Source organism: Ambystoma mexicanum, chromosome 7p (assembly GCF_040938575.1).
Source record: "Ambystoma mexicanum isolate Mex_15411 chromosome 7p, UKY_AmexF1_1, whole genome shotgun sequence".
Lineage (NCBI taxonomy): Eukaryota > Metazoa > Chordata > Amphibia > Caudata > Ambystomatidae > Ambystoma > Ambystoma mexicanum.
In genome coordinates, this window is record NC_090939.1 from 464810697 (window position 1) to 464828483 (window position 17787).

A 17787-nucleotide genomic window follows, 5' to 3' on the forward strand; every position below is an offset into this window, starting at 1 on the left:
TCGGCACCACCGGACAAGGACGGACGTAAGCTAGAAGCCATGGGCAGGAAGGTATCAGCTTCGGTGTCACTTAACATCAGAGCGGGTAACATGATGGCCATGACTGCGAGATATGATAGCGAGCTTTGGCTACCCCTGTCCAAATTGGCTAAGTAGTTACCACCAGAGCTTCAGGAAGAGGCTAGATCGATAATCGCTGATGGTGAAGCAACCTCTGAACATATGATCGACGCAGCGGTTGATGTGGCCGAATCAGGCTTTAGACAGATGGCCAATGGCACAGTACTCAGAAGGCAGGCCTGGATGAAGGCTACTAATTTCAGGCCTGAAGTCCAAGCACAGATATTGGACATGCCCTTTGATGGACAAGAGGTCTTCGGGAAGAAAATAGATGACCACATGAAGGGAATCAAATCGGACACGGGCCGAGCCATCAGTTCTTTAAAGGACAAGGATAAGGACCGTCGGTCTTTTCGCCCCTTTAGGAGCTCATCTTCTAAATACCGAGGGTACGGCCGCTCCTCTTATGGTCAGAAGGCGCAAGGTAGCACGTACCAAGAGAAGAAGTATCAATCCTCCAACAGATAATCCCATAGAGGCAGGCGTGGCTCCACCCAGGGGAAGTCACAAGGCACACAAAACTGACTATCCGATTTGGTCCCCTCAACCTCACACCCCGGTGGGGCGGAAGGGTAAGCCAGTTCTTCAACACTGGCAGTCAATTACATCGGACAAATGGGTGTTGCAGGTGATCAGAGAGGGTCACACTTTAGAATTTCTAGACCAACCTCCTTCCCTGCCTCCATTTTCGCACAGGGTGCACATGTTAAAACAGGCCGTGTCTGAAGTTCAAAATCTGCTCCAGAAAGCAGCGGTAGAGCCGGTGGCGTACCCCCCAGAGGGGAAAATGTTTCTACTCCTGCTTCTTCCTCATCAGAAAGAAAAACGGTCAATGGAGACCTATCTTGGACCTGAGGGCACTCAACAAATATATCAAACGCATAACATTCAAGATGGTAGCATTGCAAGGAGTGCCCCCTTGGTTGAACAAGAACGACTTCTTTTCAACTTTAGACTTGGAGGACGCTTACTTCCATATATCGATCCATCCAGCTCACAGACAGTTCCTCAGTTTCACGATTGGAGAGCTTCATTTTCAGTTCCGAGTGCTCCCGTTTGGGCTGAAATCGGCACCAAGAGTTTTCACAAAATGCTTGGCACCAGTAGCTGCAAAGCTCAGGAGGACAGGAATGGAAGTCTTCCCATATTTGGATGACTGGTTGATAAAAGCATGTTCCGCCGCCAGGGCTCGCTCAGCAGTTTTAAGGATGATCCACCTCCTAAAAGGGTTATGTTTCTTCATAAATAACAAGAACTCCTGCCCCGTTCCCAGCAGGACAGCTCTTTTACTGGGCGCCAAATTCGATACCAGCATTCCCAGGGTGAGGCCATCGGCAGAAAGGGTAGCAGCAACTCTATGCTCAACCTTCCTGGAGAAACAGACCACATTGGTACGTTCGTACGAATCCCTTCTGGGCATTGTGTCCTTGTGCATATTCCTCATACCAAATTGCAGTCTTCGCATGAGACCGGTTCTGGAGGCCCTGGACCACCAATGGAAACAAGCTCTCGGATGTTGGGAAGATGTCGTCCAGATTCCATCTACGTTACGCAAGGCTCTTCGATGGTGCAATATTCCGTAGAATCTTCAAGGGATGCCGTTTCAGACGCCAACATCGACCCTTCTGCTGACGACTGACGCGTCATTATCAGGTTGGGGCGCTCACCTTCCGGACCTCCAAACCAAAGGCACTTGGTCGGCGCAAAAGTCCCAACTCCACATCAATGTGTTAGAGCTCAGGGCCATAAGGTGGGCGCTGAAGGCTTTACTGCCGGTGGTAGCTGGACAGGTACTCAGTCCAGACAGACAACACGACCTCGATGCATTACACAAACAAGCAGGGAGTCACAAGGTCAGAGATCCTGTTGCAAGAAGCCCAAAGGCTATGGGTATGGGCCTTGCACCATGGGGTGCAGATCAAGGCAGAACATCTTCCGGGAGTGGACAATGTCCTAGCGGACAAGCTAAGCAGGGAATACACGTCATTGCATGAGTGGGAGCTGGACGAAAAGGAAATCCAGCAGATTTTGCCCTGTGGGGCCATCCGCAGATCGACCTCTTGCCACCAAGGACAACAAGAGGTGCTGAAGGTTTGCCTCGAGGTACCCGGAGTATCAATCACTGGGAGATGCGTTCTCAGTGGCTTGGACAGGAAGGTTCCTCTATGCCTCCCCCCCATCCCGCTCATTGCGAGGGTACTTCGCAGGTTGAAGGAACAGAATTGTTCAATGATCCCAATTGGGCCGGATTGGGTGCGACAAGTCTGGTACTCTACTCTGAAGCATCTCTCCCGGCGGCCCCCGATTTGCCTCAAGGGGCATCAATATCTGTTGACGCAACAGAACTGCAAGGTCCTCCACCACGACCCTGGGAGCATGGTTCCTGAGCAGCGTAGACTGATAATCTTAAGATACCATCAGAATGTTGGGATATCGTCAGGGCCGCGAGAGCCCCGTCGACACGAGTCACCTACACTAGGAAATGGACTAGATTTTCCAAGTGGTGCGAGAGAGCTGCCCTCGATCCTCTCACCGTTTCGGTTGACCAAGTTCTACCATATTTACTGTGCCTAGCTAAGACAGGGCTTTCATTGTCCTCCATCAAGGTCCCTCTGTAAGCCATAGCAGCGTACACAACAAATCCGGAGGTGCAATCCTTCCTCTCTTTGCCGGCGGTTAAAGTCTTTCTGAAAGGGCTGATGCGTACTTCTCCTCCTACGCCCACGCCAATTCCGAACTGGAGCCTGAATACCGTCTTGACATCCCTCGTGGAACCTCCCTTCGAACCCATACACAGATGCGACGTAAATCTTGGAAAACAGCCTTTTTGATAGCCATCACATCAGCCAGAAGGATCAGTGAGTTGCAAGCTTTGTCTTCTGAACCTCTGTTTACTTTGTTCCACAACGACCGTGTCATTTTAAGGCCACATCCTAAGTTCCTTCCCAAGGTACTGTCGGAAATGACACTCACTGAGCGCATTGTTTTGCCAACCTTTTTTCTGGAATCACACTTCTGAAGCAGAAAGAGCATTACTCTCTGTACGTTGCGAGAGTACTGAAGTTTTACCTGCAGAGAACCAAGGAGTTCCGCTCCTCAAACCGACTGTTCATTGCTTTCTCTGGCCCTACCAAGGGACAGCATATCTCTAAACAAGGTCTGGCACGCTGGGTTTCGTCCTGCATCACCCACTGCCATCAGATAAAAGGCGACCCTCTAAGTAGACCGCCGCCAGTGCACTCCACCAGAGGGAGGGCGGCTCCAACAGCATTCCACGCAGGGGCGGCCTTGAAGGACATATGCAGAGCCGCCACGTGGAGCACTCTGCACACGTTCGCTAAACACTACTGCCTGGCTGAAGATTCCAACAAAGAAACTGCAGTTGGACAGGCAGTGCTCCACCATCTCTTTGCATAAGGTAGGACCAGCCTCCTTTTCCTACCTTTCCCCGAGTATGTAACCTTTGTGTTGCGGCATAAAGGTTTGATCAGAAACCTGTATTTATGCATATATGTATATGATGGGGCATGTTTTAACTGCTTGGTATTCTATTCAAGCATCTGAATCTATGAAAGATCCAATGCTGAGAAGTTTTAGTTACTTCCCTGTAACTGTATTTCTCCAGCATTGGTATCTTTCATAGATTCACATGCGCCTCCCGCCTCCCCTGAAAGGCTTCTCCTATGCTCAGCATCCATCGTACTGTAGTCTCTACGGTTCAAAATCTGAAGATGGCTGCCGGGGCGGAGTTTAAGCCCTGCCACCTCATTGGTTGGGGCCATAAAGGACCAATGTGCGGTGGAGGGACTACACAATAGAATGGCGCATAGGCCACAATGGAGTAATTGCATGCATTCTCAAGGGGAGAATGGATGTATATGGAAAAATGTTATTAATGAATTTTTATCACTGAGGATTCCCAGTCTGTCGACGGGGAATATTCAAGCATCTGAATCTATGAAAGATACCAATGCTGGAAAAACACAGTTACAGGTAAGTAACTAAAACATCACCATGGTAACCCGACGCAAGGCGCAACGTCAGCACGCCACTTCTTCATCCCAAGGACCATAAAGAACAGCCTCACAATGGTGCCAGCGCCTCTGATTGAAGTAAGTACCTGTGCATCCTGGTTTCCATACCTCTTTTCTTGAACTTCTCTTGACCCTGTTTCTGCACTACCGCCTGCTTTGGATTCCGATTTGGTTTGTCTGTTTTTTGATTACCTGGTAACAAACGGTTGATGTTTATTGGACTGCCCTTTGGATTGCCCTATTTTTATCGTGGTTTCTTGCTCTCTGAGTCTGTGGGATTATGGATTGCTGAACCCTGGAGGGCTTTGTTGTGCACTGGGCTAAGGATGCTCTGGTGTTTTGACTAAATAATGTGCACCATCCAGTTTTTAGTGCATCGTCATGCCGCCTGGGGGTAGGTCCCTACTAACCATATTAATTCCCTCCTTCTTCCTGGTTTTCCGTGCTCGTCTTTACTGTGGATTGCTCTGAAACTGCTACTCTAGTCACTCAAAAGTCACAGGCCTTCATTCTGTCTATTTAGGTAAGGGATACACTCCTTAGGAACTATATGCAAACTTCGTAAGGCGGCCCAGTTAGTTCATGCTTCTTACACTATCTAGAGTGCGAACAGAGCCTGTTTTGCCACCAGACAACCTCTAGAAATAGCGGCTGAGCCCAAGCTTAATCTGGTTAGTGCTGACCTTATTCCTTGCATTACATATGTACAATAGTGTCGGTATTGAGACCTATCCTTGTTACAACAGCCTGGCGCGTACCTGATGCTATTTTCTGCTCTTTCATTTGAACTGCACCTTTGTTTTTATATATTTAAATGAACAGAGGGGTGTATCAAAAGGAAGGTCATCCTCATTGAGGAGACCCTGCGTTTTTGGCTTGAGTTTGCAAGAGTACTGAATAGAACGGTAAGGTCATCCTCTTCTTCCTTTGGTGTGTACGGACAACAAGTTATATACTTTTAATTCCAATTCTTTTTAAAACATTTGTTTTTACTTCCTGTGACAAATCACAGGTTTCTTGAAAGGGGGGGTAGAGGTGGGCACTACTTTTTATTTTCGTTAAAACCTTCCAATGTATTTACTTCTTCTTTGTGGTTGATATGTTTTTGTGCGTACTAGGAGCTACCAGATCAAAAAAAGAGCCCTATGACCAAAGAGCCTTAATGAACACTGCAACCGAAAAAAATCAGGTGGAGACCATCTAATTATCACTGGTGCTCACAAATTGCTCCAACTGGAGCTGTATTCATTTGTTCCACTACTTCTAAGGATGTGCTTTGCAATCTATAGTTCTCCTTTTTCTTAAGTTATTTTGAAAAGGAATAGCGATTCTTCCGATGGGTATGTGAAAACGCTGTACTTCAATTACATTTTTCAAAACGTGTTTATTCACACGATTGCTGAGGCAAAAAGACCCAATGGTCTATGAAGAACACTATTGTGCCAATGCATTTCGGTTCCAAGCACCACCGTCAGGGCTATATGTTCACAATGTACAAAACAAACATTTACAAAAACAACATATTTTAATAGACCCAGCTGTATGTCAATTCATTTTTTACCCAAAATGTTCCCAAACAATTTGAAGAGTACATACCAACGTTGTTTACAATGGTCCAATTAGCATAGAAAAGAAGAGAGAAAATGTATTCTAATGAGTTATTCCTACGTGTTGATACTTGGTAAATGCATGGTACAGATGTTAATAAGGTCATTCTCGTACCTTTGTCCGTACGGGGGGCTTTAAGTGTGTATTTTCACCTTTGGTATCTCTTAAAGAGCGTGAAGCCTGAAACGTATATGTATATTAGAGTTCTCTCACATTAAAATCTGCTGGACACAAGCCCCAGTTACTGCCCATCATCCCTTTTACCTCCTTCTTTCTCCGCTCCTTAACCAGCTCCACAAACCCCTACGTGAAACTGCGCGAGGTTCCTCAGCTTTATATGTTGTCATGATGACCCGCCAGGTGCCGCCCGTCAGCTGCGAGCAGCTGCATGAGTTGCGCCTTTCGAGGGTGGAGGAAACAGACGAGGTTGCTATCATATTCGGTCCAGGGACAATTCTGATAGTGTAAGTGCATAGAAGAAAGTAAGGGGAGGAGATAGGAAAAGGGAGAAAGGGAGAGGAGGAGAGAACAGAGAGTAAGCAGTCCAAAAGAGTGGAGAAGCAAGAGGGGAGAGCGAATACAAATGCAGAAGTCCGTAGTAACACAATGTTGCAAGCCAGGATACAAGATGAAGATGGGAGTAAAAGATGCAAAGGAAGTCCAGCATGAGAGTTGAGAAAGGGTGACGCACCGTGAATGAATCAAGTCCATAAAAGTAAAATCCAGCATTGGACACAAGACGGTGATGGTGAAACCAGAATGTATCAGGACAGACTCCTGCAGAAGTAGGCTGGAGGAGGTAGAGGTGCTCATGACCACATTCCGTTTCTGAGCAGTGGACCGAGATGTGTTCCAACTTCAACTATGTCCTCCCACTGGTCTCCTAAAAGAAATTATCTTTGTATGTTGGCAGACAAACCTGTGTACCCCAGTTTCCGGCACCCCTTCCCTCAGCGCTAGACCGTTTGTGGCCACGCTAACATATGCTGTGAAAACTGCTTTGCTGCATGCAAGTTAAGATTCCGTTTGCTACTAATAACATTCTGACAGACACACTCCTTGTTGGCAATAGTACCACGCACCAGGCAGACAGGAATCTGTGTACAACTTGCTCAGTTACTCAGTTTTACTAATTGAGTAGCACATCTGAGATTGTGATCACTTCTGGTCTCCCTGCACAACTACTGTTCCTCAGATATTGTATCTTGTAGAACAAGACATTCTCAGGCACACCTCTTTTGATTTGTGAATGTAATATAGAATATGGCATTCTACTTCTAACAACAGAAAAGGACTTGACTCAAAAGTAAAAATTAAGAAGCTAATCAAAATGCAGAATGTTTTGTGGTTTCTCTCCCCATAAGCTCCAAAAGGGTTCCTTGCCGCCCCACACAATGATTAAGCACCACCTTTAACTTCTCATCTGGTCTATGTGTTTCCAGGTTTGTCCCTGGTAGCTTTTTGTAACTGTTTATTTTCAGGATTAATTAGCAGAGTAGAGGAGTAAGTGCGACTGACGGGAAGAAGACCGAGGGAACGGAGGCTGAGTGTGTGAGAGAGAGATGGGTGGAGAGTAGTGGGGATTGGAAAGTAGTTGGAGTTGAGAGTAGGAGTAAGGAGTAGATGTGCGATAGAATAACAGAGCAGAAGCAGAGAAAATAATGAATGGGCGGAAGCATAGGAAGCGAGTAGAAGAATGCAAAGAATATCAGAATAAGGAATTAAGAGTGTGAGCAGGAGAAGAGTAAGTTGAGATCTAGGTGGGTGGAAAGCACAAATACCTGTTTCAAAGTCCAGCAGTGCTTGTGGGAGACCATGTTAGGATCCACCTTAAAGACCCCAGAGGAAGTCGGACATATTAGGCTTTTGCTTTTTAGGTCCTCCTCATTAGCCAGTCAGACTTCAGGTGGTAGGGGTTACTGATCTCCCAGTGACCAACTTGAGGATTAAGGAAGCCTGGGCTAGGGAGGGAGAAGCCCAGGGGCAGATGTGAGAGAGAGAGAGAGCAATGGTCCTTAGGTGAACCCCCTATAAAATAACAATAAAAACCCTTGAACCTTCTTTAAATGTTGGTGTTTTTTGTAGCCATCTGTGACGCCATTTCATTGTAGACTTACAGCCATGGGAGGGTAGGTTCAACTGAAAAGGTGCTGGGCCCTAGGTAGTGTGGGTTTTGCTAAAGTCCACACTTGGATATGTGTGCGAGTATGTGGGAGAGGGAAGGTCAGCGAGGGAACAGTGACGTGTTACTTCCCCTCAATGCTTTTGAAGATGTACTGTATGATGACTTTTAGGTTGCGTCAATATATTTACTGTAGATAAAACATACATAAAATAAAAGTTAAACTGTGTGTCACAGCACCAAATACTGTAGGCTTAATGAGTCCAAAACGGTAGTACTTTTTCACTTTTGTCAGGTGTGAACAGCTGGGGAGAGGTAAGTGAGGGGTGGGCAGCTTGAGCTGAACACCCCTTTTGACCAAGGTGGTGAATCTGTGATTCATCGGGCAGTGCAATGTAGATAATTTCTTTCGGTGCTGGATGTAATGCATTCCAATCTGCCCCGTGCATTCAAAATGTACGTAAAAAAACAGGATATGAATAAAAATGAATACATCACAAACCTTGCACCCATTCGCTGGCACTTACGGCCAGTACTTATTTCCTGCACACAAACACCACAATATGCCAAAACAATTAATAAATACTAAATAAATGCCAAGGGTGTAACATTTATAATTTACAGAATGCATCAAAAGTAACAACCGTGGGTTGATCGAATCTTGAGACCTACTTGATGAAGCTTGCACCAAGTTTCAACTCTGGTGCCTTATCTAGCAGGGTTACTCCGGGTAGGCTTTCAACCCCACAGACACTGAAGCTATAGAACGTAATGGGCATCTGAAGGACTGTCCTTGGAAAGAAGCCTATGTCACACTCTCCAGCTCCCTTGCGTTGTGCTTTTGGCCAGAGCCAGAACATGAATGTGTAGGCGCTATCGCCCCGGCTGAATGGCAAGGAGGCAACTATTAGTAACATGATGAAAAGCTCCTCAAAAGGCTGTGTACGAAAAGTATGGTAGATCCATTGGGGGCACACCAATGTTGACATGTGGGGATGATGTGGCCGATGCAACGGATATAAAAGAACAAACACACATACAAACCCGTCCGACAGGTACATTATTTGTCTAAATGTATTTTTCATTCTTCAAGTATGAAGATTTACATTTCCTTCACCTTATTTGACTGTAAGTTTTCTGGTAATAAAATGTTATAAGTGCTCTTTTTAATTTGTTTTTGTCAAAACCCCTTTTTGGTATCCATTTATACCTTGAATCCTTCTGTGTTTTAGAGAACAAATATGATTATCTTCCAGCCACAGTCAATTTGTGCGCAGAAGCAGTGAAGCTCCTCGTTTGTATGGCCCTGTCCGTCTGGGCAATCATAAGAGGTAATTTGCATATAGTCTTTACTGTTGGTCATCTAACCTTAGTATTTTCTATAGTTTGTTAAAGTAGCTTTTTATGTCTATTGAACTGTTGATAAATTGCCTTCCAAGAAGCTGCTTACTGTTCAAATAATGATTCATCACGACTGATTTGCGAAAATGTTACTCTCTCCAGTTGTTGCTATAGCAAACTCACCCACTCTTTAAGTAGGCAGGTGCTCCTTGTCAGGGTGCCAGTCCATTTCAAAAGTAGATTTCAAGGCAACCCTCAGACTGGCTGAGGGGTCCGCACTGGCTACCCATGCAGAAAGAAGGGTAGCACACAATCTATTTCTGCACGGCCGTAGTATGAACATGGGTTCCTATGTGTGGCTCAATAGTGCTATGCTGTGCTGGACAGACCATTGGAAAGCCTTTGGTCCGGTGCAGAACAGTGCATGCTTAGGGCTGTGAGGTCTGCTCCTCTTGGGTCTCCTGTGGCTTACAGAGATAACAGTACTCAGGTAGAGGTGATTAGCATTGCTCTCCCCGTTTCCACAGGAGCTGCGAGCTGCTGTGAAGTGAGTGACCAAGCTGCTGACAAGTTTGTTAAGAAAATAACGTGTCTGTGTTTATTTGTGAGCGTAATTGTGTGAAGGCAGGAGTAGGGCGTGGAATGGGACTGTTCTAGGGGCTGTGGGAGTGACATGGGGAAGGAAGTTCTGGGGACAATGAGGTTGACCTGCAGTGACCAACATGAGAAATGCAGGGGGCTGTAGGTCCCAGCATGGGACATTTATAGGGTGGAATTGGGCCATTCTGTGGCACTTAGTGTAATTAGTCATTTCAGGGTAAATATGGTAGGATTGTATACAATGAGGGACTTGCAGTAAATGAAGGGGTAGTTTTATGCTTTATTATACAGTTTTAGGGCTACGAGATAATGTGCATTTCTTGGTAAATTAGTGACATGGGGCATTCTCTACAGGCAATGAGGCTCTTGGGAAGTGGACATGATATGGGCAGTTCTAGAGGCAATAACTAATTCAGGGGCAATTAGTCCAATTGGGCGAATCCGGGTTTAGTAGGACATGACTTTTGGGTTATTCTAAGCACAATGAGTGATGTAGGGAAAATCGGGGGAGAGGGGATTGTGACACTTCTTGGGGCAATTCTTATGCCACTTTGACGGCATGCTTAATTTTGGCCTCACAGACATGCTAATATTGAAGCTGGCATCACATTTTCTCTGTACACTACAGATATGCCAACATCATCCACACAAAATTGCAGTGCCTTGTTGGTCCAGTTGCACACCTCATCATGCCTGCATAATGTTTTTACTGGGAAATAAAAAATCGTGGCGGTCAACAGTGGCTGAATAGCAAGAAACAGTAAGGCACTTTTCTTTTAACCCATGCTTTGCTCCAAGCAGATGTTTTGTCTGACGGATCAGCCTATAGATTCTCCAATAATTGGCAATATGCATTCATCCATTGAGATATCTACATGAAATGTAATATTAAGGCTCACGAAAATTATCATGTAGTTAAAATTGTGCTCTCAAATGCTCGATCAGTCGTTAAACATGCCACTGAGATCCATGATTTGATGATAGAAGATGATCTGCAAGACCGCCGTATTATCTACTTATAATAAAAGGCCAGATGTATGTTTGCCCGATGCTATCCTGTGCAGTAGAGAAGACCCACACGCACGGAATGCTTTGCTAGATGGAGCGATTGCCTTAGGATATACAGTGGTCCAATTTGCACAGCTTCACCTGTTGTCACCGCTAGAGCGAGCTGTAGGCTTAAGATATATGGTGTTCCTACTGTGTCAATGAAAACCTGCACTTTGGCCCGTGTACTCGGGCCTGTACACTAGTATTAAATAAACTGCTACCCAAAGGGTTTATGAGTCACTCTAAAAACTGTAGAAATAAAAAGGGAGGGGTGGGGCTATTGCTTTCTCAGATTTTGAAGAAACCTTAGTGCAAACTCAGTCATGTTCCGCTTTAAAACATTTGTCTATTACATTCCCCGCGGGAGTGGATTTTTTTAAAAACATTTTTTACATTCTTTACAGTCCTTTACCATCCTCCTAAATATTAATCTTTGATTCTAACTCCATTTCAGTCCCTATGTGAGGAACTTCAAACTTTGTATTCTTATGGGTGATTGTAGTCTACATCTAGATAGATTTGATTTTAGTGCAAGAATGTTTTAATATTTTAGACATTTTGTGCTTTAAACAACGTGCAACTCGCCCAACTCATTCAGCAGGGCTTTCATTGGACTTAGGGCCTCATTACACGTAGTGCGGTAAGGGTTTACCGGTACCGGTAAACCCTTACCGCCTTACTACGAGGTCCCTTTGCGGGTTGGTACTTTAACGCCTGCTTTTTAGCAGGTGTTAAAAACCAACCCGCAAAGGGACCAGGGTGCTAATTACGGTACTGCAATTTGCGGCACCGTAATTGGCGCCTTCCCCATTCCCATAGAGCCCTATGGGGCAAAAATGGGAATGGGGAAGGGCAATGGGGGAAGGGGGAATTACTGCCCCGCCAACCTTGGAATAGGGCGGTAATTCCCCTTTCCTCCAAGGCGGTGCCGGTATTTTACCGGCATGGACCAAGGTGCTAACAGCACCTTGGTCCACCGCCTACCGTGTAATGAGGCCCTTAGTCTTAGACTTTAACATTGATCTTATTAACATGTCAAGTCACACCAGTAGTCTTGTCAGACCGTGCGCTGGTTTCATTTTTTTGTAGTTTGGGGAATAAGCAAAGCTCTCAGATTACAGTGCTGAATGTTAAATGCTCCCAAGTTGCCTGCATGTAATCTACATTTTATACAGCCAAACAATTTAACATAATTTTACGGTTCCTTTCCGGCCGTTAATTTAAAGCAAGCCCCAGAGAGGCTGCTCAATCAGTTATACAATAAGGTGCTGAGTTGCCTCAGCTCCCTGCCACCTTTATAAAAGAAAAGCACAGTAAGGCCCAGTAACAAGCTAATAAGAACTGGTTAAACTTATGCAGATTTTTTTTTAAAAAAAAGAAGTGGTGTCGGAGTGAACTGGTTTGCATATGCTCTGGTACGCAAATGTGTTTTAGATTTTACTGTATGATTATCCACTCCACTGATACTGTATGACTCGGCCACTGTATGATTCTCAGCGCTGGCCCATCTTCTACGCTGGCCCATTTGTCTGCCTTTGCAACCACCTCCAGCTACGCAGACTCCTCAATCCGCCTGTCTCCTCCAGCAGTGTGCCTGCCTCTGTCTGAATCCTCCACTGACTATCTCCTGCCTCCGTTCCCTGCTTCTGTCCACCTTGCTACCACCGGCAACTCCAACTAGACGTGAGCAGAGGACCTCCACAACTGCTTCTGAGTGATACCCGGCTCTCTATCCTTTGCCAACCAGTCCACCTCCTCCAGCGCCCCCTCACTGTTTATCTCTGCTCCTAGCCCATATTGTGCTTGCTATCTATACCTCACAGAAGAGTGACAGCTGCAGACTTCCTACCTGGTATTCCTTTCTGAACCTTTGTCTGCCACCATCTGGCCACTTCCACCCATCATACTGCCCACCATCTCCCGGCCTGTGCTGCCTACTTTGGTCCCTGTTCGCACCATCCTAAAGGATCAACTGCGGCGTCGCCCGGCCCCACTCTGACAGCGAACCTCCCACCACCTCTTCCATCTGATCCCACCCTGACCCCTATCGCCTGCCACCCCCAAGGCCCTCCACTCCCAGTATCTATTCCTGTCCTGCCTCCTGTGGTCGCTCACCCATTCCCCTCAGCGCCTCGGTTCATCTAATCCCACCACCTGGTTTTGGGCTGCCTGCCACCTTCTAGGCCTTCCACTCCCAGTATCACTCCCTTTCCTGCCTCCTGTGGCCGCTCACCCTTTCCGCTCTGCGGCCTCCTGCTGCCTACATTGACACTTAATCTTTCCATCCTAAAGGATCAACTACCTCTAACTTCTCCTCTTGCTCTGCTACTCCTTGCTGCTCTGTTCCTAGTTTCTCTTGCTCTGCTACTCCTTGCTGCTCTGTTCCTAGTTTCTTTCCCCCATCCTGTTTGACTTCTCCCCTTTACACCTTCTCTCTCTCCTCCTTTCTTCTTCCTCTACTCTCACCTCCCCTTCTTTTCCTCTTTATTCCTTCATCAGACCACTCTCATCCCCTCTGTTAGGCGTCCTGCCGAAACTCTTTCTCACCGTCCTCGATACTCTCCCCCCCCCCTCATTCCCTCTCCCCATTATCCCTTCCCGTTCCACATCTACCCTCTGTCACCGTCCTAATCTTCTCTACCCCCCCACTGCTCAACCTTCCAGACTCATGAACATTGCTCTCTGGAACGCCAGATCCCTCTGAAATAAGACCGCTGCAGTTTTGGACATGTTCTTTCGTCTCAACCTTCATTTCCTATGTCTAACTGAAACCTGGATCCCCCCTCACAACACTACTGTCCCTGCTTCTCTAACCACTTCCTCTTCATCCTTTATCATATCTCGCTCTACTGGTCGTGGCAGAGGTATTGGCCTCCTCTTTCACCCTAAATACCTCTCCTCTACCTCCTCACCATCTCTTCCTTCTTTCCCTTCCTTCGAATTCCTTTACAAATCCTTTTCTCTCCTCACCTCATCTCCTTTCTAATCATCTATCGCCCCCCTAGCGCTCTTTCTTCCTTCTACGACGACCTCAATCACCTCCTTTCACTCATCTCTCCCTCCCCCTCTCCTCTAACAGTACTCGGCGCCTTTAATCTTCACCTCCCTTCTCCCCCTCATTCCTCACCCCTTTTCTCCATCCTGGACTCCTACTTCCTTTCCCCTCTTCCTTCCTCTGGCTCCACTCTTGACCTTAACTTCAACTCTTCCTCTCCCTCTTCTACCGTCTCTACACTACCTATCTATCTCTCTGATCATGCTTAACTCTACTTCACCCTTACTCCCCTTCCCCATCCTTCTCCTATGCCCTCGTCTTCCATCTTTTCCCGACGCGACCTTCGCAACTTTGATCCCTCCCTCTTTCTCGACACTTGCTCTTCTTCTCTCCCCTCTCTCCAAGATTTCTCTTCACTTTCGGCCAATGATGCACTTTCCACTCTTTCCTCTTCCATCTCCTCCTCTCTTGATCTTGTTTACCCCCTTTCCTTCTTCCGTCCAACCCGGAAACCCTCTCAACCATGGCTCTCTCCTCAACTTCTCTCCATGCGTCGTCTCCTCCGACATCTCGAGAGACTCTGGCTCAAATCTCCTTCGCTTTCCAACCAAACCTCATATTTCTCTTACCACTCTCTTTATGACTCTTGTCTCTCCTCGGCTAAACGTTCCTACTACTCTAACCTTCTCCACTCCCAAGCCTCTCACCCTCGCTGCATCTTCCAAACCCTCTCTCGTCTTTTATCCTCTCCTACCCCAGATCCTTCAGCCTCTTCCACCATTTCTCCCTCTGACTTTGCAAACTTCTCCCCCAAGATTCTTGCCCTTCGGCAAAAAATCAATTGCTCTTCTTACTCCCCACCCCCTCTCCCCCTCAACCTGCGTGTCTGACTTCTCGTCTGTCTCCCCCTCTGACGTGTCGATCCGCCTCTCCAAAGCCCACCCCTCGTCTGCTCCAACCGACCCTCTCCGTCCGCCGTTCCTCACCATCCCAGCCTCTGGAATATGGCGTACCCCAAGGCTCGGTGCTTGGCCCTTTCCTTTTCTCACTCTACACCTCCCTCCTTGGCCCTGTTATCTCCTCATTCGGTATTTCTCACTATTTCTATGTTGATGACACTCAGCTCTTCCTTTCCTTCTCTTCCTTCTCTACCGACCTCCACCTTAAACTCTCTTCCTGTCTTGCTGCCATTAAAAACAGGATGCCTTCCCGCGTTCTTTCCCTCAATACTGATAACACTGAAGTCTTATTCTTCCCCTCCAACTCTCTTCCCCGCTCCCTCTCCTCCACCTTTCATTCACTTTCCTCCCTCTAATCTCCCCATCTCTGCCCACGATGGCAACTTAGGCATTCACTTTGACTCCTCTCTCTCTCCTTTTCCCATCATATCTCTCTCACCTCTCGTGCCTGTCGCTACCACCTCTTTAATATTCGCAAAGTCTGCCCCTCCCTCACTTTCCATGCTACTAAACCTTTAATCCCCTCCCTTATCTTCTCTCGCCTCTTCTACTGCTCCTCCTTACTATTTGGACTACTTACTTCTCATCTCACCCCCTTCAAATCTATCTACCATTCTGCCGTACGTACCCTCTGTCTCCTTACCTCCCGTGACTCCATTTCTGCTTCCCTTGACTGGCTTCCCTTTCACTCTCAACTTAAATTTAATTTCCTCTGCTTAGTCTTTAAATATCTCCTTGGTCTGGCTCCCTCTTATCTCTCCTCCCTCCTCTCTTTCTACACTCCCTCCCGCTCCCTTCGTTCTGCTGACCACTTCATTCTCATTGTACCTCCATCCCCTTGTGCCCCCTCCCGTTTCTGCTCCTTCCAGCTCCTAGCCCCCCTGCACTGGAACTACTTACCTCTCTCAATCCGCTCTATACCTACCTTCTCCTCCTTCCGCACCTCCCTTAAATCTCTCCTTCTCCATCCCCCGCCATGAAACCCTCCCCCTTCTTGCTCTCCCTCCTTCCTTTATCTTTTCCCCATGATCATCTCCCCCCTCCCACCCCATTCTCGCCCTTATAACCCCCTTCTGTTTCCCTCCCCCTCCTCCCCCCCCTCTCAGTTCTACTGCCCTACCCTCCCTCTTCCCTTAAGTTTAATTGCTCTACTTACTGTTTTGTTGGTCCGATTCATAATTGTAAATTGCTTCTACTGTTATGATATATGTATTCAGTTGTTAAAATTGAACAGCGTTTTGGACTAAAGCGCTATATAAACATAATAAATACAAAATACAAATGATATGATATGATATGGCATTTATAACGCACCAATGCACAAGTGCTTCAAGGCGCGACGAGGCAAGGGAGGGGAACAGAGGGAGGACAGACAACGATCCTACTAGGCCAGGTGTCAATCAGATCGCGCAAGTGCGTGGGAAGGGGGCAGGGACAGTGAAGTACAAGATGATAACAATAAGTAACGGCCAGCATGTGGCAAGTGCAACGGTAAGTGCGGACAGCAGGGGCTGGTAGGGGGACTGTAGGGATACAGAAACAGTCCCCAAGTGCAGGGTTTGCCAGGTGGGCAGTGCAGGTGTGAGACAATGGCAAGGGAGGGACTTGGGCCCGAGATCAGATGGTGTCCAGGTAGCCAGTGTGGATCAGGGTTCAGCCAGGAGGTCAGCAGAGCTGAGGAGGAGAGAAAGCAGAAGCAAAGAGAAAGGTTTTGAGGTGCTTCCAGAACCGGAGATGGTTCGCCGCAAGTTTAAGGGAGGCTGTTCCAGAGGGAGGCACCAGCCGAAGAAAGAGATCTACCACCAACTCATTGCTTGGAGAAGCAATTGACCCCGAGGGAGTTGGAGGCGGATGAGTGGAGAGCTCGAGAAGGAAGGTATTTAGGAAGGGAGAGTCCCCGGGCCCCAGAAGGCCTTGTGGACGATGCAGATAGTTTTGAACTTAATCCTCGCAGTCACTGGGAGCCAGGGCAGAGATTTCAGTCCTGGAGAGGTACGATCCCTGAGCTTGAGGCCAAGGACAAGTCTCGCAGTCCTGTTTTGGATAAGTTGCAGAGAGCGGAGAGTAGAAGCAGGTAGATTTAAAAAGAGGCTGTTGCAATAGTCCAGCCTAGAAAGAACCAGTGCTCTGGAGACAGTGAGCTTCTGGGGGAAGGAGAGGAAAGGAAGAATCCCTCGGAGGAGGTGCAGCTGGTAGTGTGATTTTTTTAGAGACATCAGAGATGTGAGGAGAGCGTGGAGTCGAAGATGACCCCAAGGTTTTTAGCCTTGTAGGTGGGAGCTGGAAGAGGGCCAAGAGAGGCCGGCCAGAGAGCTACAGGCAGGGTCGGACTGGGACAAGAAATAGGCCCGGACAACAAAAAAAAAGTGGCCCACCCCTCGCCTCAAAAAAGTGGCCCACCCCTCGCCTCAAAAAAAGTGGCCCCTTTCGGGATACCAATGCCCCTATGCCCTCGACAAAGACACTGTGGGGTGCTTCCGAACTGCACACAGTCAGCAACAAAGGCTAGCTATCATCCGGGGTCAGACTGGGCCATGCAATTGTCTCAGGCACCAAAGAAAAAGTGTCCTGCAGTTGCAAATGGCTTTTCATTCCTTTTGTGATACTGTTTGAATAGTACCCAGGTGGAGCTTTTTGATAAGTGGCATGCAAATTGTATATTTTAAAGAATATTTATTCAGCAAGCAACACTGGTCAAAACTACTAGTCGTGAATTAACTCATCAAACTGGCCCACATGGGCCAATAAGGGTCCCACTTTGGACAAAAAAACGGTCCCACACCAGCATTTTGTGTTTTTGGTTGGCCCTGTGCCTATTGTCCTACAAGCCAGTCCGAGGCTGCTCCCAGCTCAACTGACTTTTCAGTACTGACACTTTTTCCCTCATCTTTTCCCCCAGTTGCAACCCCTCCTCACAGAAAAAAAGTCATGTTTTACCATGGGCAAGGCCACAATCCA

The 17787-nt window shown here is 47.2% G+C and overlaps 1 protein-coding gene across 3 annotated transcripts in view; it reads left to right on the top strand.

Annotated features, from left to right (window-relative positions):
- The window catches only part of SLC35A5 (solute carrier family 35 member A5), a 540034-nt gene that overhangs the window by 153938 nt on the left and 368309 nt on the right, over positions 1-17787 (top strand). For all 3 annotated transcript variants that reach the window (XM_069636487.1, XM_069636486.1, XM_069636488.1), the window contains exon 3: positions 9117-9215. In XM_069636487.1, the coding sequence (XP_069492588.1) occupies positions 9117-9215 (99 nt within the window). The remainder of the gene's footprint in view (positions 1-9116; positions 9216-17787) is intronic.